General features: G+C 43.7%; 2 protein-coding genes across 4 annotated transcripts in view; one reads left to right on the top strand and one right to left on the bottom strand.

The window, feature by feature from the left end:
• Window positions 1-23,831, bottom strand: part of LOC106657659 (signal-induced proliferation-associated 1-like protein 2) — a 50,233-nt gene that overhangs the window by 6,078 nt on the left and 20,324 nt on the right. For 2 of the 3 annotated variants that reach the window (XM_014379277.1, XM_023460633.1), the window contains exons 2-3: window positions 1,489-1,714; window positions 218-934 (exon numbers count right to left, since the gene is read on the bottom strand). In XM_014379277.1, coding sequence (XP_014234763.1) covers window positions 218-934; window positions 1,489-1,705 — 934 coding nt within the window. In that variant the 5' untranslated portion in view covers window positions 1,706-1,714. Of the gene's footprint in view, window positions 1-217; window positions 935-1,488; window positions 1,715-13,173; window positions 13,231-23,831 lie in introns of all 3 variants that reach the window. The other variant, XM_014379278.1, reaches the window with a different exon arrangement.
• LOC106657584 (ankyrin-2-like) lies at window positions 5,004-11,209 on the top strand. The gene is made up of 5 exons (XM_014379180.1): window positions 5,004-5,048; window positions 9,163-9,483; window positions 10,219-10,310; window positions 10,405-11,016; window positions 11,068-11,209. Exons 1-5 carry the CDS (start codon window positions 5,004-5,006, stop codon window positions 11,207-11,209), a joined length of 1,212 nt encoding a protein of 403 aa, XP_014234666.1.

Raw genomic sequence — 23,831 nt, forward strand, 5'->3', positions numbered from 1 at the left:
TAGAATTCTTAACAAATGTTCGTAATAAACTTTTATCAACTCCTATAAACTTCTAAATACTTCTATAAACTTTTATTAACTTTTGTTAAAGTCTCAAATCCGAATGTTTATATCAATTAATAAAAGTTTTGCAAAGTTTATAGCATTTTATAACAAAAGATAATTTTCGTTGGGATGTAATTAAGCTGGAAGCTGGAAGCAGTGTGGTAGTTTATACCTTTTGCATCGCCGACGTCCTCCTCGGGCAGCTCGTCGGGCGTCGACGCTCTGAGCGAGCTGGCGGCCGAGGCGCCAGTCGCCGTGTTTCTGCGCCTGGCCAGCAGGATGCCCCGGAGCTTGGCCGCGTAGCCCAAATTGGCCGTGAGCGACTGGCAGTCGTAGTGGGCGAAGGCCCTCCTACGGTGTCGCTCCTCGACGTCGGCCGACACCACGGGACTGGTAACGCTGCTGCTGCTGGTCATGGACGTCGACGACGAAGCCGAGGCCGTCACCGTCGTCATCGTCGTCGATTGCTGCTGCTGCTGCTGTATCTGATGATGCTGCTCCTCCGTTAAACTGATGGCGTTGCGAGTCTGTTTGCTGCCCCAGAGCCGATTGAGCTTGAGCCTGAGCTTCGGACTCGAGCCGCCGGTCGGGCCGCAGACCTCGTCGACGTCGTTCGCCGACGCCTGCTGCGAGCTCTCTTGTGTCGTTTGTTGCTGCTGCTGTAGGTGCAGATGCTGCTGCTGCTGCTGCTGGAGCTGCTGAAACTGCTGCTGCTGCTGATGATGATGACGCATCATGTGCTGCTGGTGCAGTTGCTGACGCCTTAACAGAAACTCCGAGGCCATCGGCCCTCTGATCGACAGCGGCAGATTTCTCGAATTGAAGTCCTGCAGCATGGCCAGAAGATTCTCGTTCATGGTGACGGACTGCGCGACCACATCGATGCTGCCTGCGTGTGTCAATCCAAAAAAACGAGGCTATGAGTATACTATAATCAACGTCATGCGCGGCTCGAATTTCTAAAGTAGCAAGTATTTTAATTGCCGCGCATTTACTCGATGAGCGACGAGCTTCCCGCCACTCGTTGATAGTCATAAAGGTGAATCACTTTTTTTTTGTTCGTTTCTGTTTTGATTCTTCGATACTCGAGGATCGAAAAATCACTGCGTGAAAAGGGGTATTATCGAATAGACGATATTTACGAGCGCGATGAAATTTCAAGTACATAATAAGGATTTAAAATTGAATCGATTGCCATCGAGAGATAAATAGAGGAAAAAAGTGCCTCGTAACTGTCGATGACTTAATCGTACCACGAAGAGCACACGGCCAGAGAGACGTGTGTGCACACGCGTAACATTAAGCTATCGAATTTCGGAAAAAGGAAGAACGGATAATTCGAAATAATCGAGCGAGGAAATTACTTCCGGAAAATCTCGAGAGTTTCCACGGAAAAACGAGTCAGATATTGTATCGCGCGTACATACGGATTATTTTACTCACCGTGAGATCCGTACTCCCGCCTGAGCGGCGAGTCCGGCGCGCGCGACGACAGCGGATCCGGACTGTGGGGCAGCTCGAGGCTCGAATTGGAGCGATGCAGGGCTGCCAGTCCGCGGGCCCCGCGGCCACCCGACGACGAGCCCAGACTGCCGGCTCCTCCTCCTGCTCCGCTGTTACAACCACCGCTGCTCCCGTTCATTGAGACGCCCGAGATCATCTCGCCATTCTGTAATGAAAAATGTACCATATAGTCACGTGATGATTTGTAAAAGAGCAAGAATAATTTGATGTCATGTTTTTTGACATGATGAAAAAAAAAAAAAAAAAAAAAAATTAANAAAAAAAAAAAAAAAAAAAAAAAAAAAAAAATGAAACACCGGCAAGCATCGGAGTCGACCGAGCTATATATAAGTAAAGTCGCAACTTTTTCCGCGAGTGTGTGCACCTATATATAATATATAATACTTTATTACACCGCGAGTGCTGCACCTGCTTGCTCGCGCGAATTTCTATATAAATTGCGTGCGTGCGCGATGCATATTACGTGCCTCGCACGCGCCTTTATATCTCGGCACGGAATGTCTTAATGAAGTCTTCCACACAAAGAGAGGACGAGAATGTCGTTGCCTCGCGAATATATATTCAGTCGAATCGACGAGTTTATATATATACGCGCGCGTTCGTCTAGCTTACTCACGGCGTATCTAGAGTATCGCATTTCGCGTCTCGCGATTACGAACCAACTTTTCTTTCCATTTTTGTTTTATTTTTTTTTTTTTTTTTAGCTCATTTCCTCTGCGTGCGACCACTCGAATTAATAAAAATGTATCTTGGCAGCGAAGAACGCAACGGTGGCGGTGCTGCAACAGCATTTGCACTGCATATAATACGCGTGTGGCAGTTGAATTACGGCATTTTAGAGAAGATGCGGCGCAACAGACGGCGCAAGAGAGAGAGAGAGAAAGAGCAGCTGGCTCGCGAGACTCGAGTTGCTTAACGTCGTAATAAGGATGAGCGTTGCAAAAAAAAAGCAACAACAACACAAGCGGGGACGGATTGTTTCTCGCGACGACGACGACGACGACGACGACGACGAAGACTTTGTGAGTTTCATGTCGTCGGCCTTAGTATGCACAATTCCTTCTTCTTTTTGTTTGCGTTCGTGCATTTTTTTTAACCTCTCGAGAATGCAAAAAGAGAGACAGAGAAAATATTTAAATGCAATAATAGAAACGCAGACACGCGAGGTCTGGGAGCTCCATTTGGAAAGCGAGCGAGCGAGCGATACTCTTGGGAAAACGACACGCAACAGCGCTGCAGCTCCAAAAATGCATTCGTTTAAACAAACGAAAAAGGTGCTACTCTTCACGCGCTGATCCTGACGTTTTGGATCGCGATTTCGATGCACATCGTTAAAGATTAATCGGAAAAGATAAGTCTCCTGGTAGGTACGATTTAACAAACCAAAACATCAATGCGAAATATAGTTTATTTTAAAGCATCACTGTACATTATAAATCTTGTAGGAAGCGATTAATTGACTGCACATCTTGAATACGAGATTGCATAATTTCAGAATATTTATATGACAAACTACACATTCATATGGATCAAACTGTGAACCTGACAAATGGATTCGGTGGATTTCACGAAAGATATGTTTTTGATCATTCGACCAGTGCGACAAACTAATTTCGGAATTATTGTTAATTGGCAAATGACATTTCGAAGCTCGTTCATTCGAAAATGATCTGCAATTGTGAATGCCATTTGGATGACGATGTGGATCGAAATCCTTTCGGTTCTAAGGTAGATATTTTTCTTTGATAAATTTTGATATGAAGTTAAAAACAAATCATAAACACCAACGTTGTTCTCATTTGTAATTAACTCCTAGAAAGTATGACGAGGATTACAATTATATGAACGAAGAAAATATTTTTCTCTTGCGCGAACGTAGTCCTGTTATACAAGAGAGCCTCGTAGCGGCCACTATCACGAATCAAAGTACACATATTCTCCCGGTTATTTGACTCATAATTACGATCGTCTGGTTTGTTTACAAACGACTTTCGATCTTCGAAACCGAACCGTGCGTATTTGTATCATCTAGCGTGTCTCTAGTCGAACCCAGTAAATTAATTTTTACTCTTCGCGACATAAACGCGCTATTCAAAAGCTATTTTTTTCTGTCAGTCTCGAATTCGTTCCTCGTTTCGCTCGGCAGTAAAAACGATCGTCTCGAGGAAAGCTCGTACGAAGCGTTTTTTTTTTCTCAATTTTTTTACCGAGCTCCGCAGTGAGTGGACGTTATTTGCGTACACACACGCTGCTATACTTAATTGAATCCATCATTACCTTGCTACGGCATCTCGCATGCCTATATTTATTAAAATGCGTTAAAGTGAATTTACTCGCGAAACGAATTAACGCGATTCATGCACACGACTTCTCGTGTACGCATACCTTCGATCAATGTCTTTTCCGAGAAAATTATTGCGAATACGTTTATTCGGTACACGATTAAAGCAGCATCATAATATGACGAGCTCTGTATAATAGAGCGTATGCGCACACGCGCGCGAAGCTAAATCGAATCTCGCGCTATTCTCTTTCTCTGATTTCGTCGAAGTATATTATATGCACGCATACGTAAAAGATTAATCGATGAGGCAGCGATGATCTAAACCCGCCTCTCGTTCTCTCTCTCTCTCTCTCTCTCCATGATGTGCATCGGAGCAGACGCATCATATATGTATACCTAAGTGCTGCTATATATACAAGCAGCTGTCATCGGCCGATAAAGACCTTGGGTACTTTACGCTATATTAACCACGCGATAACTCGAGTGCGTTGCGCAAATCTCGAGTACAGCTCGCGGTAATCATCTGCCACAATCGCGCGCCTTTCTATATTATAATATATATAATGTAATATATACAAGTCGCATCTATATATACAGCGTCACGGATGCACAGCAGCTACATGATATATAACGTAAAAGAGATTATTATGAACTAGGCGCGTGCAGGAGAGGATTTTCCTCCCTTCCTCTACGCATATCGCCGTACGACGTATATAGAAAGAGGAGATAGAGCGAGAGAGAGAGAAAAATCGCATATTGCGTGCACACACGCCCGGACACGTTTAAACAGGTTGGACGAGCTCGGCGATCGGTTTATATATTATTACGAGATGAGCCGTTCAAGAAGCGCCGGGTTTTTTTTATTGCAATAATGAAAAAAAAAAAAAAAAAGAAAAGAAAAGAGTAACGTTTCATCCAGCTAGAAGCTTCTTTGCGTTTCTATTTTCACGCGCACTTTCCACAGACCACGCCCGCGAGTCTCTCGATCCTTACGATTTTCCAGCGTTTACATAAATGACCAAAATTCACGCGGTGGCGAGCAGCCCCTCGTGTCCTGCATCGCAGCAGCAGCCACCTGTTGATCGTATATACAAGATCGGACTTGCGCGTGACGTTGCAACGTCGATAGACAGGAGATAATGTACCAATAATGCCGGTGAACACGACAACAAGACCGGGACACTGTACCGAGCAGGTATACAAGCGTGTTTAAGAAAGGTCGAAAGGCTGAAATCCGGTCGCTGCAGGTTTGTATACGCGCCGTTCGTACCGGAAGTCGGTCGATGCAGCGAGTCTTCGCAGTGTGTCCTGCTTGCCTATATGGCTGCGTCGTGGCAGGCTTATTATATTATATACAGGAGGACGATGCGCGCGGCTCGAGACCAAAGCCAAATTGCCGTGTATATCTACGCGCGTCGTTATACGCTGCGAACAATAAAAAGGCGTTTATAATAATGATGACGAATTTGCCACTCTATACCCGGTACGCCGTACGCGATGGTTCGGCGTTCTTAATTACCATTGAATGAGACGGCCATAATTGCTATTGTATTCGAGCCGAGCGACTAATTTTCAACAGTTACGTCATGAAGCATATATTCAGTCGCGTTGAGAGTAATAAAAGTTTATCCTTTTCCTCTCGATTATCTCTCTCTACGTATATACCTGTATCTCAACTGTATCGTTTTTATGATAAACTTCGCTCGTTCGGTCGTCGAGTTATTGCGAAACACACAATTTTGTATCAATATTCATTGCTAATCCGTAATGGCTTTTAAATGCATTTAAGCTCGAGTGAAACATTTCTGATTAGTCGCAAATTTACAACACTTTCTTCGGTTTACACACGATCTTGGAGGATTTCTCAAGAAGTTTCGTCGCGCGCGCGCGCGCAGAGAAAACGAGTAAATATACTGCACGGCCCAAGATATTATTTCATATTTTTATAATAAACGACAATTCTCGGGCTCGATAGAAAATAGAAAACGACGTAGTCGTCGTCGTCGTCGTCGTCGTCGTCGTCGTCGTCGAGGAGACAAGAGAGGAGAAAGTTATTATAAACACAAGTAAAACGCGAAAACGTTTCTTCTGCTCCCGTAGCAGAGAGAACCGGGGCAATGAACAATTTTTACGACCTCGACTGCGCGCGCCTGCATCCATATACACACCGAAGAACGACCGCAAATAGTTATAAAAACTAATACCATAAATATCGAAAGTAAGTACACAAGTATTAAAAGCCATTGCGAACGAATATTCGCTCGAACGAGGCGGGCGATGATCGGGGCTTTCGATTTCGATTTTTCAATTACGCTCTCCGATCGACGAAGCCCCGATACAGGCGCCGCGAGCCGCATAGCTATATGTACGCATCGGACGGGGAGAACAGAAAAAAAAACCTTAAAAACATCCGGCGAATCGCTCGAACGCGATCGGGGGCCCCTTCTGTACGGTGGTGCCCGGATTCTACCGTCGATCGCGAGCTTCCTGCGAGCTGCAGCGATCTCTTGCCGCGTTATGGGCATCGCCTCGAGCATCGACGCACGAAAACGACTCAATCCTGGGAACGATATAAGCGCTGCACCGTGTCTGTTAACTTGAAGTTCTTCGCTTGCACACTACTGCTGCGCGTAATATCGTCCTCGTACACGCTAATTTTTCTTGGCGCGATGTCATTCGTTTTTTTTTGCAGCTGCTACAGACGCGTCAGCTTTTAGTGCATTTACTTCACGGTCTTGTGATTATCATTCTTCAAATTGGCTTTTTCCGAAGCTCAACTATTTTACCCAGAGTCAGAAACGGTTAGTCAGCACACGATCGGTGATCAAAAAATCAGAACAATCGTTGTGGACGAGAACGAGCTAGTCGTGAATCGTTACTAATTGTGTGAATTATTTTGCACTTGTGCGTGCGCCGAGATCGATACGTTGAAATATTTCCTCGTGACTCATCGGCCTATATTTTATTCTTATTGAGTTTAATTCTCACGAGAGTGGAAATCTTCGGAGTAGACGGGTGCTAATAAAATATTTTTCAAAACATCGCTACCTGCCTGTGGGTATTTAATAAAAATGTATACATAAAACATTAGAACGATACTTCATGACATTCGTCGCTAACGTAAAAATCGATAAAATCATAATGTCGAAAAATCGAATTATCGAACTTTAACTATGAAAAGTGACTAAGATTCTATCGTTATCCTCTGGCGATTCGAGCCAACCATATATAATATACGAAACAATTTCAATGAAAGTCATTCGCTCGAGCGAATCTCTCTGCATGGCCGCAGAAACTTGACATTTTTACTTTTCCTGGTTTGTTTTTAGAATGCATCGGCTACGCTTATATACGTATACGTATAAAAACATTATAAGGTATGCGGCTAATATGGGCGGGTATGCGTCACGATCCAATGCGTATAAAAGAAAAACCGATACGACTACGACGTAGACGACGACGACGACGACACACCCACTCGAATGCAGTAAAAAACTTTCTCTCTCTCTCGTCTCGATATAGATATACATTTCACTCATAGTAAAATGTATGCATTTCAGCAGCACTTGCGCCCGATTGGGTCTAGAGCGTATAATGATATCGGAAAATACGCTCGGTGCACCGTATATATAATGCTCGAGTTTCTGAATCCGTATACGTTATTTAATGACTGTGTCCACAATGCGCAGCCGATGATTTGAAAAAGTTTTCATTTCGAGTGCACGACACTTACGTGTCGTAGTTGCGTACGAGGCCAATGATTTCGATTCGAAGCTTTTTCTTTTTTACTCAAAACTATATACAAAACAATGCGAGATATTCGTGATGCGGAGTCTCGTAATGACATCAAGCGTGGCGTCTATCCTCACTCATCGTTTAGCGAAGCGATTACTCTCGATGCGGATTAAAGGCTCGTCGACTGACGCATCCAGCCGAGTGGAAAATTCGCCATCGCGCAGCCTTCGCAGTCGATCGGGAGATTTTAACGACGCGTGTATACATCGGCAACAGCGTCGGTAGCATATAATGCATATTAGATGCCCACGCGGTATGCTCATTGCCATTTTTCAAGTTGCCGCCAATAAGGTACCGTAGGTATAATACATATAGCGTCGAAAAACTTGCAGCGCGCTGCTCGAGCGTCGTCGTGTATCTGTCGCATTCCGCGCGTGTCTCGTGCGTGTTTCGCTTTTATCGTAACTCGCGCGAAAAACGTCGCATTTAGAATAAAAACAGACGGATCGTTCGCCGAGAAATCGTGAAAGTTTTATGAACGACGCGACGAGATAAGTAATAATGAGGCAATGAACGACGTTGAACACGTGCAAAATCAATGCGAGCGATTGCTGAGCGCTCGATTAAAAGCAAAAGTCTCCTGACGATTTTGAATCATTTGTTTCGTTAATATATACAGAAGATCGAGCGTCGAACTGGCACATGCACTTATAGGTATGAAAAGGAACACTTCGGCACAAAGAAAGACTACATTCGTAGAAAACAATAACTGCATTCCGAGTGCTCCAGCGTAATTATGTTCGCGGTTGCGTGTCCCAACCACGAGGATACATTTTAATGCAAAATCAATGAATACATAATTTGATTAAAAACTAAAAGCAGAAGATGGAGTTTGCCATGGCGTTTTCACATGAATGATAAATGTCAAAGTAGTTTTCATGAATCGTCGCTTGGTTCCAAACGCTCGTCAAACGTACACGACTCGAAGCCGAAAATATTATGTTCATAACCGGAAAATTTCGACTCGATCGAGTCGAGTCTGATGAGCTGATGAGCTGGCGCGATCAATACAAGGATCGATGTACGAAGTTAGAATGGTCGTTACACACTGCTCTCGCAATATATAGTTACAACGTCTCTGTAGCGTCGTGTATGCCTGCCTAATTTCAAGTAAGCTCTATTACTCCTTGTTAATGTCCGTTCTTTGCTCTCGTTTCCACCATTCGGTCTTAATACACTGACTGTGGCATTTTTTTCAATGAATCTCTCGCGCTGTACATTTTCGGGCGACTTTCTTAATTCCGGGCAACACCTGTGCCTGCTTATAGACCCCCTCTACGCTCGAATTTTTTACTTTCTAATTGCTGCTGGGCATGTGACTCGAGCTACTTCCAACATAGATATCATTGTGAAATAGACGTCAGTTCACGTAACGACGCAGCCGCGTAAATACCCACGACCATCGCATCATCGACCACGCGGTAGCAGTGAGAAGGAACAAATATTTTAAATCACGTGTGTAACAATGGTCCAGGCCAGTTCGTCGAACACCTACGGAAAAGATTGTGTGTCAGGGGCACCATGAAGTGGCCGAACTACTACTGAGGAATGGCGCCAATCCCAATCTGGCCGACGGGCACGGAGAGACAGCTCTGCACTTTATTTGCCAGCACGACGTCGATTTTGCGGAAGAATTTTTCAAAATCACCGACGAAATTAATCGACCGGTAGAGATCAACGCCATGGACAAAGCCGGTGTGACACCATTACACTGGGCTGTGTATCACAAGCACAAAAAGTTGGCCAATTTACTATTGAGAAGAGGCGCCAATCCTGATCTAGCCCACATGGACGGACAAACGGCTCTGCAACAGGTGGCGAATCTGGCTGACAAAGTCCTAACGGCGTTACTTCGTATTTTATGTTTAGTTTTATTTGCACTTATTAGTGTTATAATTTATTTTTCTTGCTTAAAAAAATTTAATTTAAAAATTTAATTTGACTTTCATATTGATAAGCACAAGATCATAAATTGTACATTCATCACTAGGACGCCTTAACAAGAATAAAGTTGACAAAATATGCATAAAAATAAATAAATATTCAAAAGAATTGTACTAAGCTCATTAACTTGATATAAATATACGGGTCGAAATAATACTTTTTTCAGTTTTCGTCCGCACGCACGGCACCTATCTTGACGCGTTTTTGGTATGTTATAGTGCATGGTAAAAAAGTTCTCTAAACCCAAAATTTTAGATTCCCACACCCGCTATAAACGTCTATTTTTGATTTATATTTATTCTGAAGCCCTGAAGCAATTAAAAAATCTGATAAAATTCATGAAGGTACTTTTCAACGATCAAAAACAACTTTAAATTTTTTTCAAAGTCAAAAGTCTAAAATCACGCTATGTACTGCATAGTGGGTTTCTCAGTCAATCGACGCGTACGCTTCATTCCATAATGATTTGAAAGTGTTTGTTCTAATAGCCACGAACTAGTAATATTGCCGACTCATAATGCTACAGTCCCACGAACTAAGTTGGTAGTTTTGAGTTCCCCCCTCTTATTGACATAACCATCCGCGTGTTTTATTTTCTTTAGATACATCTAAATTTCTATCTATAGATCATAGCATATTTGAAGTCAGTAGGCTTCGCGACGCCGAAGTGTAAGCAGCTCGAAGTCATCGCATCGACCTTAGCAAGTGAAAAAGAACAGTAATTTCAAATAATAAGTGATTGGGTTTGTGCGAGTGTTTGAAACAATGGCCGGTGACAATTTTATAAGATCATTATCCAAATTTATCGAAAGCTTCTGCGATTTTGTGCTGCTGACGATCATCGAGTGGGAGGACTGGTGCTGTTGGGATCAGTTTTTAATCCGACGATTTCTTTTCCGTTCGTTGCTGAGGAAAGGCGCCAAACTGAATTGGACCGACGTGGACGGATGGACTCACATGCACTTCCTGTGCAAGCTTTTAAAGGACGACGACAAGGTGGACGAGTTTTTCGAAAAAACGTACGGAAATAATCAACTGGCAAAGATCAACGCCGTGGACAGGTCCGGTTGGACGCCGCTGCACTGGGCCGTGTTTCTCAACGACAAGATCTTTGCCAAATTACTGCTGCGAAAGGGGGCGAATCCGAACGTGGCCGATAAGAACGGACGGACGCCCCTGCACTTGATTTGCATGCGTCTGGACGACGACGACGATTTCGTGAGAAAATTTATCGACATCCCGGCGCGAACGGATCAGTGGGTGCGGATCGACGCCCCGGACGGCAAAGGCTGGACGCCGATGCGCTGGGCTATGAGTCGCAAACACTTGAGAGTGGCAACTGTACTGTGGAGGAGAGGGGAGAGGAGACGCCGTCCGAAACATCTTAGGAAAAATTACGAAAAAAAGTGGTGGCACTTGGAAAGGCAGAATTACTTATGCCTTGTGCTTTTATGTCTTTTTTATCTATTCGTAAGGTATTTTGATGATGATTCGATGCTCAGGATTATTACATCGTCAAGATGCGATCAGTATAAATGTACGACTGACTTCCTAAGGGGCGACCGGTACGGTAATGTACAAGCGCTCAGATATGTGGTGTTTGCTGATCGAGCCTGATTTGCCGAATAAAAGTCCTCTTATAGTCGCAAGTGCGTCTGCGACAACGCAAGAGCGAGTACAGCCATTACCGTACTGAATAACGCGTGTTTTTTCTTCGGGTATAGTTCGCAGTCCAGATCCTTTACGATCCGAGTGTCATAAATATCGCGTCTATACGAATACTTGCATTTGGAGTCAATAACCATTGTAAATTCGACCCTCGTATTATTAATAAGCCTTTGTCATTTAGTTTGCCTTCGTGATTTAATAAAGTTCATTCCTGTACAAACGTACATTCTTCGAATTCTCGATTATTTCAACACCCATTCCATTTCCTTCTCATCCTCTCGTGTGGTTCTTTTCGTGGGACTCGATGAAAAAAAAAAAAGTTGCCAATTTCCAACGCGCCGTACGAGCATTTTTAATCGCTCTTCTCGGTGGTTTTTCCAACCCAACGAGATTCGAGTGCTTTGTCGCGCGCGCGCACACGGTATTTAAGTGTATTGCACTCGCATGCGTCACATTCCTATACGAGTACGGTTACGTGGGCACCTGGAATGTAACGTTGCAGCAGCAGCAGCAGCGAAGACGCGTAAAAAAAAAAATTAGCGCTACATATACTGTTGGAAAACATTAGGAAGAACAGTTGCGCCGTGCTACTGCACTTACGTCGCGTATACATACAAAATACACAGCCTCGTTAGAGACGCATGTGTGTGTGTGTGTGTGTGTGTGTGTACGCGTTACATACGCGCGATCGTGTATAACAGAGAAACACATGCACACGTGTGCCGCTGCTGCTACTGAGCGGCAGAGAAACATCGATGCTTCAAATATACAACGAGACGAATCGTCGTCTCGTATGGCCGATGCTGATTTATTTCGGAGAACGCAAAACCAAAAGCTCACCGAGTCGCGTCAAAATAAAAAAAAAAGGAACACACGCCTTCCGAGGAATGATAATTTTTCTTCGCACCTCTGCGCTCACCGCGGGCTGCTGCTTCCTGCGCAAGAACTCGACTCTCGCGATTGTACAATATATAATATAGGCACGTCGTACCGAGTCTCTCTGAGGCAGCTTATCGAAGATTTCCAGCTAATCATCATGCACAAAGAAAGAAAGACGGACATATATTATAACGTTCGATATATCGAGCACTGCGGCCATGAATGACGCATCTATATATATATATTACAAAACGAATAATATGCGCGCGAGCGAGCGTGGCACGGATTTCCGGCCGGTATCCCCTTTACGTGCATTTAAAATCGTGCGAAACAATGACAACACATGCTCGCGGCGATAGATGCTATTCGTATATTATAGTTGTGCGTGTAGAATACAACCGGCATCGCACGAAAAATCATCCTTTACGCGATGAATTATTGATAAGTGTCTACGCCCGCGTGTGTGCGCGCACACACACATACAGAGAGAGAGACTGCGTTAAAATGCTTTGTGCGAAGCATCGTCGCGTTCATCCTTTTTCTCTCTCTCTCTCTCTTTCGACATTCCACCAAGGTAGGTATAGGCCTCTCTATATACTACCCATCGAGAGGCGCAAGGGCGTCGCGCGGGACGCGCATGAACGCGGCCACACGAAACGGAAGCCACGAGAGCGTATCATCATCCGTGAGAAATTGCGCGCGCTGACAGCTCCTCTATATATACGTTCTATACAATACCACGCGAAGTAAGCGCAAAAATATTGTAACGAGTCAATTTTCTCCGCGCGGTATATATAGAGGCGCAAGTGCACCGCGCGTAGTTCGCCTTGAAACGCGGGCAAGGAGCAGCTCTCGATGTGAAACGTGTTTTATCTTATATATATAGGTACATTTGCGGAGTTAATTTCTCATGCTTTGGCAGAGATACAAGCCGCATCGGCGGTGAATGAGTGAAAATTGCCACGATACGCGTCGGACGTCGCATTACGTACGGTGGACATTGCCCTTTTCTGATTCATTGAAGAATTTCTTACCGCATTATTATCGTGCCTCGCGGAATCGTCCGAATGTCAAACGAGGAGTCGACTTACCTGTAACAAAGAAAAATTACATACGATTAGTTAAATTTCATGAAAAAAGTTATACCTTTACATCGATTTTATGTAATATCGACGCTATAAATTATATCGCAAAAAAGTATCGATATTTTCCTAATAACGCGTAATAAAATTGTTCAAAAAGCGATTAATAAGCTGTCGGAGCTACCGTAGCACGTTTCAAAACAAAATGCGTAAAAGTATAAATCTCGCGCATCTATCGGAGAGAGATACAGAGAGGGGGAGAGATAATTAAAACACATCCTACGAGCGACGAAGATCTACTCCGAAGAGCAACACGACGGGGCCCGTTTCGAAAGAGATAAGGTGTATTACAATCGAGCTCGGGAGCTTATTAAACGGCTCAGCGCAGTGTAAACGCTCGGCTCTTACACGCTCGCGAGCCTCGGCCAAAACACCGATTGTTCATCCAGATAATTTTCCGACGATTAAACGGGATTAAAACGTGGGATAGAGCTTTGATATCGAGCGTTGCTACTGCTGCGGCGCGCCTCCTCCCCGCCCTGTCCTATAATAAGCTGCGTGTGTGTGTGTGTGTGTGTGTGTGTGTGTACGCGCGGACGACTTCCGGCTTCGCACGCACGCATAGTATAGAGCTCCGCGATGCGAGGACGCGACGCAACAACGCAACTTTTACGTTTCAACTTGGAACACAGAGGGCTATATAATGTAGCGTCGACGAAGCGACCACGATAGCTATATAGCACGATGAGTTTTAGGAACGATACAGGCTCGGTTTCGAGTTATCGATACGGAAAATTAAACGCGCTCTAGTAAATTATAAGGGCTGCAGCGGTATCGTATAAAGATGCCTCGAATGACGCATCCATCTCTACCGTCGACAATTTTTTTCGCTAGAAAACGCGTGCGTCAAAATAGAATTACACAAAAGTAAGTATATACTTATGCCAAGTGCGCGAGAAAATTTTACATAACGACGTCGCGTTGCTCGCCGCTACCGCAACGAAATCGCGCGCACAGAATTTCGCGCATGCATTACGCGTAAGCGACGATGCGCAATAACAAACAAAAAAAAGGAATTATCATTCAGCGCATCGGTCACCCGCACACGGCAGCAGCTGTTTTTGTGTCACCCGATGATGTGCGCCTGATCGAAATCTCTAATAAATGCCTCGCCGTTGAGCAGCGGTGGGGTTTTATACGCACCGCAACGAGGCATTAATTACATTGTTAAAGGATGCACGCGCGGGCATCGCGACTTCCGGCTCATCGGGCGTCGTACTATAGTCACTGCGACCGGCAGCGCATTTTTCGCGCGCGCGCGACTGACTCAACGAAAGCGCAAAGTTCATTATGCATGTGAGGCATCTATATATAATGTGTATTCGTTTTCATCGCGTGTCACAAAGAGCAACAGCATTGTGTAAATAGTTATGTGGTAATCCGTGTGTACGTATATACAACTTGAAAAAGTAAACTTTTCAGAGTGAAAAGATGCATTTTTCATGTTTTTTAACTCGAGTGCACACGAGCGTGCGTATATATAGGTAAAACACTCGCGCGAAAACGAGTGCCCTGACACACATGCGTTCCTTATAACGCTCTTTATCTCTCGCGCGTTGCGTTACCATACATTACATTATTATTTACTATTTACGATGTATTATAAGCGAGCGTACAACTCGCGTAAATATATAGCGCCAGCGGCGAGTCTAGTTAAAGTTTTTCGGTTCAGCGCGGCCAAAACGCGCGCGCAATACGCCTAAATAAGTACATTATACGTATATATGTACGTGTGTGCCTCTCTCGCGATTACTCATGCGCGAAAACTTTCTTCTCGCTCGCAACGAGTGTACTACTGCTACACGCATAATAATACACGCGCGGCGGCGGCGATTCGCTCCTCCTCGTATACATCGTGCACGAGGCAGCAGCAGCTCTCTCGGCGCGTAATGGGCTTCGAGCCAGTTGAACACCCTCGCTTTCTATATAACGCGTTGCACTGAATACTGTACTGTACGTATGCTTATTGTACGCTACATGCGAACGGCTGCGCTTCGCTGTCTCTCTTTTTTACTTTTTTTTCGTTTCCAAGTCGGCTTGGCCGCGAGCGAACACACAGCCGGTCGGCGGCAATTGTGTATGTGTTATATGTAAACAGCAGCAGCAGCAGCAGCAGCAGCAGTACAGTGAGCCACCCGCAAATGTTTGTCTGCCACACAGCTCTCTCTCTCTCTCTTTCTCGCTCTGTGCTGCGTGTGTAATTCTTCAAAGCCGAAAGTTCATTTGGTCTCACGAGTTTACGCTGCTGCACTGCCTCGTGCTTTATATTATTGTGACGTAACCGCTGATGCTTACAACTGACTGATTTATGATTTGCAAAAGGGAGCGAGACAGATCCCGCCGCGGAGTAGACAAAGGAAGCCACGCACTTCGTTGCTCCGCACGCGTCAAACAATTAATTTTTCCCGCCTGCGTTGTTGTTACGTCGAGAGTCTCGGATTAGAATTAGTATTATAAGCAGCAAAAAAATCTCGCTTTCAATTTGTGAGAAGTGTACTCACACTTTTCGAGTATCTATGAGAACGCGTACGAACAAAAAAAAAAAAAAAATAGAGGATGGCATTGATCGAGGCCACCGTTGATTCGAGTGTACGGCGGCAACAACAATGCTCTTTGTCGTCGCGCGTTTGAAAACTAATAGATCGTGCGCGAGCGTTGATGTTTTCTTCCGTGACTTATCTTCAAACTTGTACAAAATTTTTACGCGCAAAAAAAATCCAACGACGACGTGAGAAGGATTATGAACGCGGTAATTTTGCAACACTTCGAGGCTTAGAGTTTATGTAAAACGCCGTACTCGGATATGTTTCACTTAAATTGCAACGTTGCAAGATTCGTATGTATGCATTACAAAGGGTGTGAAAACAATTTTTCACGTCCTGGACGTTTAAATATTCATGAACTTTTTTTTTCACGATATTTATGAAAGTGGGAAAAAATTAGATTTAGTTCACGTGATTCGTTTCGCGATTAACGTACACGTTTTTTTTTTACGCTGACGTATACATGTAATTGTCTATTCATATAATAAAACAAAACAAAGAGAGTACATGTGAATATTTAAATTTTTAATTAATCACTATTTATCTGTCCATGAAATCTTTAAAAAGTTACATCCTTGTACTCATACATAGACAGCAACAATTATAGAGCGAGAGAGAGAGAGAAAAACATGGGATGATGCCGCAGAGATAAGCCGGGCAAATCGGCATGCTTCACCCAATTTATCTCTTTTCTCTCGTTTCCGACTTTTAATTAGATTAACTGCAAATTCGCGCCTGTTTCTTCTCTTTTTCGTCGTTAGAATAATTATTATCTCACGTACTTTCACTGAGTGCTTTTATAAGGAAGTGGCACGAAACCCGGCAGGCATCGCAGCTCCAAAATAGTCTTTGTATATAATTTTGATGAAATTTAACTCTCGTGTACCATGTGTCGAGAATCGTTGCATCAAAATAGCGTAAAACAAAAATTCAAGCTTCGATCATTGTCAGTGATATCTTTTTTGTTTTGAAAAAAATTGTTCATCTTTCAGCCAAAGCTCAACGAACCAATGATTCGTATCAATTGCGTTAAATCGGAGTAAAAAAACTTTCACTCCACTGCGTTACGCACGTTCGAGGCATTGTTTGCGTTCCCAAGATTAAGTATCCCAATACACGGCTCCTTTATCGGAACGACCGAGTAAATTAATTATTGTTTACCAACCGGTGGAGCAAACTTTCTTATTTTCCCATTAGCCTGGTAATTTCTGTGAAATTAGTGCACACTTGATTTTCAGGATTTTCCATTTAGAAACTCCAACGAGTCGCGCGCGCACATGCATCCTTCGTTGGCTACATTTTTTTTTTTTTTTGCTTTACATACTACGTACAACATAATTTTCTTCGGAGAGCGAGCAGAGAGAAAGAAGAGAGAAAGACGCGTTTATCGTGACGGATCGTCATTAAGTCGTAACGAGTGTGCCAAAAACGTCACTGCGCGGCGGCGCGCACACAGTCGCATAATGCGAAAATTACGTGTATATGACAAACGATGCAAGACACACGATGATGCTCCCCGTTCGTGAGAAATTTTTTTTTGTTCATCCGCACTTACCGCACTTCTAGAAAAATATGTAGATAATCTCCGAGGATTTATTTGTATTGCGGATAGGATCTTTCTCTCTCTCTCTCTCTTTGTGCCTCTGGCAATTAACTCGTCGAGCGCGCGATATAATAAACAATAGTTGTAATTTTTCTTTTTTTGCGCGCAAGCGTTCATGTAGAATAATAACACGGTAAACGCAGAACACGATCCTTTTTCAGCGCTTCGTTTACAAATTGTCAAGATCGGGGGTAGAGTTTTGCCGAGGTAAAACACACATACACACACACATCCGTCAGAGCGCGAGCAACAACGATTCTCGCACGCGCGCAAATAGTGAAACGCAAATTCCATTGTTGCTTGCGTATTACATATATAAATGCGAGAGATACTCGGTGGCTTCAAGAGAAGAACGAAGTAAGCAGAAGCGAGCATTCGATTTCCCATATATAGCTTAAAGCAGCGGACGGACGCACTCGTCTGCGAAGCGCGTGTGAAAATAAAGCTTTTCCATATGCATATATACTCCAGGTAGGTATGTATAAGGATAGGATGTATCCTACCTGACATAGGCCGCGCGCGAGCTAGCTCGCTTTGGACGCGTATATACATATAAAAGACGGATGAATAGCATAAACGCGCCCCCGTGGAAAACACTACTGCCGCGCGAGACTGACTCGGTAAAACGCACGGTGTACGTTATATGTGTGTGTGTAGCCTGCAGTGCACTTGTGCAGTGAAGGAAATCCGGTGAATTTTAACTTGCCGTTTATGCAAACTATAACGCGGCTGTATATATTATTATTATTATCCATATGCTTCGCGCGAACTTTGGAATAAAGTTGAAGTCGAGGCGAGAAGCAGTGTAGTGGCGTATAGAAGCGAAGAGAGAGAGAGAAAAAAAATTGCGTTTACAGATATGTATTATTTATATAAACATATAGATTGGGCGCAATTTACGGAAACGCCAATTCATTCGTGTGTACGAGTAAACAGTTTCGCGTGTTTGATCATGATTATTAGATTAACCGTGTACGTAGCCGCGAGCTTATCGAGTACAGCGCCCGCGAGCGGCAGCTTATCTCTCTCTCTTGGCTAAACATTGACGCTTCGATAATCGCGGCTATATATACCGAGGAGAGGACCTCGAATCGGATATCCCCTTTGCTCGACAAATATTTAACCCATTGACGATAGGAGCTAAAGTTCATTTGTCGATACCTCTGAATTACACAATTGCGCTTGCGCAAGTGCGCGAGATAATTTTAAAGAGCTCGAGCGCGTGTACAGCGAGTAGAAATTAATTTTTCATACGAGAGCGATTGTGTTTTGGTTGTTATTCAAATTTATTCAACCCCGAGATTATGGGAAACAAATCGATATTCAGAACGGTACATCGCAAACAACAACCGAGTCATCCAGTTATCGAACTGTAAATAAAATAATAAAACCAAACTATACAACAGCGATGTTATATACGCGAGAATACTGCATGGAAAAAAGGACGCGTAAAGATGTAATAGTAAGAAACCAGTAGTGCAGCAACCGCTCCATGCGTTTTTGCCCTGCAGTGGCGGAATATTAAAAACGAGGAAAAAAGAGAAGAGAAGAAGCAAAAAGAAGCAAAAAGAGGAGAAAAAGGGAAAGAAGCTCGAAAATTGCCTTACGTATTTATATAATGTACCCATACATAGTAAACTGCGAGCACAGCCGAGTGAAAAGGGATGCGCGCACGGGGTATACACCTGTAATATACAGCAGCAGCAAAACTACGGCGGCGGTAAAGGAAAAATAGGTAAATAAAAGGAGCCGTAATTGAGCCGAAGGCTGCCGTATTGCGATCGACGCTACTTACGAGAGCGAAGGGAAGAAATAAAAAGAGAGAAAATCAGTAGCATCGGCAGAAAAAAAAAACAAAGAGATGGACTATACTGATGTATCAAGACGCTGCTGCACGCGTATATATACGAAAGCACAGGTGCATGCGTGAACGCGCTTTTACGACGAAACGATTAATGAGGTGGTGTATCTTGCTTCTATCTCGCGTATACGTCGATATTTCGTTGTCGAGTGCCACTTGTAACGCAGTGGTGGTAAACATACGTATTGTGAGACGATCGTGGTGAGCTCCTATATACAGTAGATGGCGTTCTGGAAACCCACATGTGGCAAAACGTCGGATTGGTATGAAAACGTCGATATAAAAATTTGAAAAACATGATATCTGACGAACATGGCTTCAAGTGCTCCTATGCTGCGAGAATGACAGACAAATTTGTATTCGCCTACTGTTTTGTCTTCCATCATTCGATACTAAAGAAAATATCAATATTTTTCGGTACAACTTCTCCCCTGTCAGATGGATCTAACCGCAAGAGAGCAGCTTGGTATTTAAGATAACGATGAAATGGGAGGAGTTTTTTTTTTAGAAAACTGATTTATTTCGTAACTTTCACTGTACATACTTTACTTATTCTAACCTAGTATAGACGATGTGAATATAATCATCAAAGTCTCTGATTCAAAATTACTTTTTAAAACATTATTTAATTATAAAAAATATTTTCATAGAAACTAACACGACGTTCGATTATCAACTTATCGACGTTTCCTGTGCATTGATCAATTCCTCGCACCATTCGCGAACGCTCGAATTTTTACGCTGTTGCATCAATTGTTGTCTGAAGTGCTCGTAAAATTGCGCAGCCCACTGGTATATCAGAACCTTGGCCCGCGATTTGTTCTCGTCCGTTTCTTCTTTGCGCGTGTACAGAATCGCCACGGCCGCGCCAATCCGCGACCTCTTCAGATAATATCGGTCTATTTCGTACTGACGGTCGTACTCGCGGAGCAGTTCCAAGACCCACTCGCGTATCGCCGAGGCGGGCAGAGAGCCGTCGGGAAACGGCGAGATCCAGTCCCTCAGAACCGACAAAAAGTCGTACTCCAAGGCCAAGTGCAAATCGTCTTGACTCGTCGGCAACTCCGAGACGAGCCTGGGTAGCATGGCTTGTACGCACGTGGCCGGCTGACATTTATCCACGAGACTCATGTCTTTCGAATAGGCGGCCCTCATGTCCGAAATCAAGCGCGCCAACTTGTCGTCGCTTTCGCTCGGGCGCTTGACGCCTCGATTCGCCTCTGCCGCCGCTGCTGCTGCTGCTGCTGCTGCTCTCGTTATCATGCTGCAGTTTCTTGAAATGCTCGATATGCTCGAAAATATATACACCACAACGCCGCGACACTTCACAGATAATGCAGTAAAAAACTTGGATCGTTACCGAATCAAAAAACGGAGAAGTAACGAGGTCTTTCTCCGCTCACCGCTATATACTTTCTGAAACTATTTGGAATGCTATGTATATACTTTCGATCATGTGTTTGAAGGCTATGTCACCTAGTACAGTCATCACGAATTTAAACAGAATCTATTAAAATCATAGATGAAACTTAATAGGGGGGATATGTCTAAGCATGCGCGAGAATGTACATTAGTCTTCGGAAAAAACACGTGTTGCTATCTCGGTTCCACGAACGCGCGTAAATATAGTAGGTGAGCGCCCATCGAATGCGCACTTTGGCTGCGTCTTTTCTTCGCGCGCACTTACGAATGCGTAAGCGTAGAACATGGAATCAAGCAAATTATTTAATCAATTTTAAAGGTTAATATTTTGTTCTTAACCTCATAAAAACTCAACTCATATCGGCAGCCAATGACTTCTTTGTGAGATATACCATATACATAAGCAACACAAACGGTTCATTCAAAAATAAGAAACATCTATACGTACGAGTGCATTGACACTGCATGCTTGTACATTTGTCGCGTCCGAAATAAGAAACAAGAAATGTTTTAGAAGGCTTTACAGTCATTCTTATAAAGAGATTCGATAAAATATTTCTCTCGATCTAATTGAATAGAACGCGAAAATAGAGCCCATTCAGTTACGAGATACTCAAAATGTCATTCAAGTCTGAAAAATCATTCTATGAATATAAGAAACCGTCGATAATTTCTTTTCAAGGCCATTGAAGGCAGAGAAAAGTTTTATATCACGTTTGCACATATAAACGCGTACAGGAACGACGAGCGAAAGTACTTTGTAAATTAGTGCTCGACTCTCGTGAGTAAATGAGTAATACAGAGTGCGCGGCGGAATGTACAAAAAAGACTCGAGTCGAAAGATGAGGTAGCGTAATACGATTCTCAAGGGAGCCAACCTACCCATCTATACTCGCGCGGCTACTGTCGAATCGCGCACACAACGTACATAAACGCGAGTATTATTTTCGCTACTGTGCGCGCAGCAGCAGCAGCTATTCGAAGCTTTCGCAGAGGGTCAATTTCGGAGTGGGCGTGTGACTCGAGATACCCGAAAATTGCTCACTGCACCTATATTACCTGTGTATGAAATTTTAGACAATTTTCAACGCCGAGAAAAAAATCACTGGCGAAGCTGTGTGCTATTGCTATATGCCTGCAGTCGCGAGCTCGAGAAGCGCAGGCGGATGTCAAGCGGATGTATTTTTTAATTACATTTGGAAAATTAAACAGTCACCGAAGTTTTTAATTCTGAAACGCGTTTAGTTTTTTTATATATTTATAAACAAACTTCAAATGTCACACGAGGCCAGAAACTATATCGACTCTATAGGGAACTCTTTTTACAATATGTTAATATAGTGCGCGCGCGCACCACTCGAAACGATCAAGGCATTTTTTCTTCCCAAAGTTTCGTAGGCCCCCAAAGGTATAAACGCATTCCTTTCTTTCTCGAGTCTGTTGCTTCGAGGAGCATTCGAGGTATAGTCCAGCCTCGTGAATTACATCGGTATGCAAGTATACGTATGCTACACACATCTAGGGTTGGTTGTATATATACCCGCGTCACGATTGACCGCATACGAAGATTTTCAAGCTCACCGGCGTTTAACATTCCTTGGCTGCGCTTGGGTAATATGCTGCCCACTCGAAACGCTTTTCGATCAAACGTATATATATATACATAAACGAATGCGCCCCGGCCCATTCGGAAACGTGAACGAATTTCGAGCACTCGAGATACATACTACGCTTGCGAGTACTTTTGAAGAACGTATTGTCGAGAGCAAGTGCTCGATTTTCTGTTGTATTTTTTTTCTGCCTCTTCAAAATACCAACCAAATGTTTTCTTTTTAATCTCGTTTCAAAAGGAAAAGAACCACATTAAAGCAGCTCGGAGTTATCACGAAGCTATATAGTAACATCCCGCGCAGGCAGAGCTAGCAGCAGCAGCGATAACGATTCGGAGCTAATACGCTGTAACGCGAGTGAGAGAGAGAAAAAAAAAGAAGGAAAAAAAACGGTGCCATAGCTAATGAAATTACGCCAGACCTCGATCGCTAAAGCCTTATCGAGAGGGCTTGTGCTTTGGCTCTTAACTATCGCGACACGAAGAGAGAAAAAAAGAGGAGAAAATAGGTTGATAGCAGACTTGTAATTTTCTAATGGTATAACGAATCTTCCTCGTTGAGTAAATATAAGAGAGACTCACGATGCGATACAGGATTGAGACCCTCGTCGATGTTTTAATATACAAAGTATATATGACTGCAGTGCGACTTACCTGTAACAAACAAAGAGAAACAATAAATATAAATCATCATTAATATAGCTTTGTCATAAAGACTTAAAAATAATGCACCGGAAAAACAATCAATACGGGACGTGTTTTCTATTTTCCCAATTTTTAATACGTATGTAAAGTCGAAAAACTTGTGCCAAGCGTCAATGAAAGGGAGCGCAGGTGTCCTCGTGTATTATACGCGCATGTATGTGTGTCGAAAGGTAAAACATTATACGCGCACGAAGATGGAGCGCGAGGGGTCGGAGAGTAAAGCATGGCTCGCACGACGACGATGACGACGACGAAGATGGTATATTACACATTGTGTGTGTGTGCAATTTTTACGGAGAAGGTGCGCGCAACAAAGCCCTCCCTCCGTATTATATATATAGTATGCGATGGGGCCACACTCTCCTCTCTCTCTCTCTCTCCTTCTCGACGCAACATATGAACCGGAATCTCGGTCCTGCGAGCATCACTGCTTTATAAACTACTACTGCGTACACGGCATAAGATACACATCCAACGAGCGAAACGAACCCAGCCGCTCGTTTCCGCCTCTCTAAATAGCCCCGCGCGAGCATACATGTCCCGCGAGTATATAGAGAGAGAGGCTTGCAGCGGCAGATACGCATGCAGCGAGAATCTTACTACTATATCGCGTCGCTGCGGCATAATTTACACACGAAGGATAATGCCCATGATACTTCTCTACGATATGTGTGTTTCACCTGCTGCTGCTGTTCTCGAGCGAGTTAAAAAAAGAGCGAATCGAGCGAATTTTAATTGGTACGTAAAATATGACATTGAACGATATGCCGACGATGGTGATTTTTAAGCCTGCGAATAATTGCGGCC

This window comes from Trichogramma pretiosum, unplaced genomic scaffold (genome assembly GCF_000599845.2).
Source record: "Trichogramma pretiosum strain Unisexual culture from Peru unplaced genomic scaffold, Tpre_2.0 scaffold131, whole genome shotgun sequence".
Classification (NCBI taxonomy): Eukaryota; Metazoa; Arthropoda; class Insecta; order Hymenoptera; family Trichogrammatidae; genus Trichogramma; species Trichogramma pretiosum.

Bases quoted from the DNA above. Each gene is read 5' to 3' on its own strand.
- LOC106657584 (XM_014379180.1), top strand. From the start codon at position 5,004: ATGCCGGTGAACACGACAACAAGACCGGGACACTGTACCGAGCAG. The intron at 5,049-9,162 runs GTATACAAGCGT...ATTGTGTGTCAG, and splicing joins CGGGACACTGTACCGAGCAG to GGGCACCATGAAGTGGCCGA. The intron at 10,311-10,404 runs GTAATTTCAAAT...ATTTATCGAAAG, and splicing joins TTAGCAAGTGAAAAAGAACA to CTTCTGCGATTTTGTGCTGC.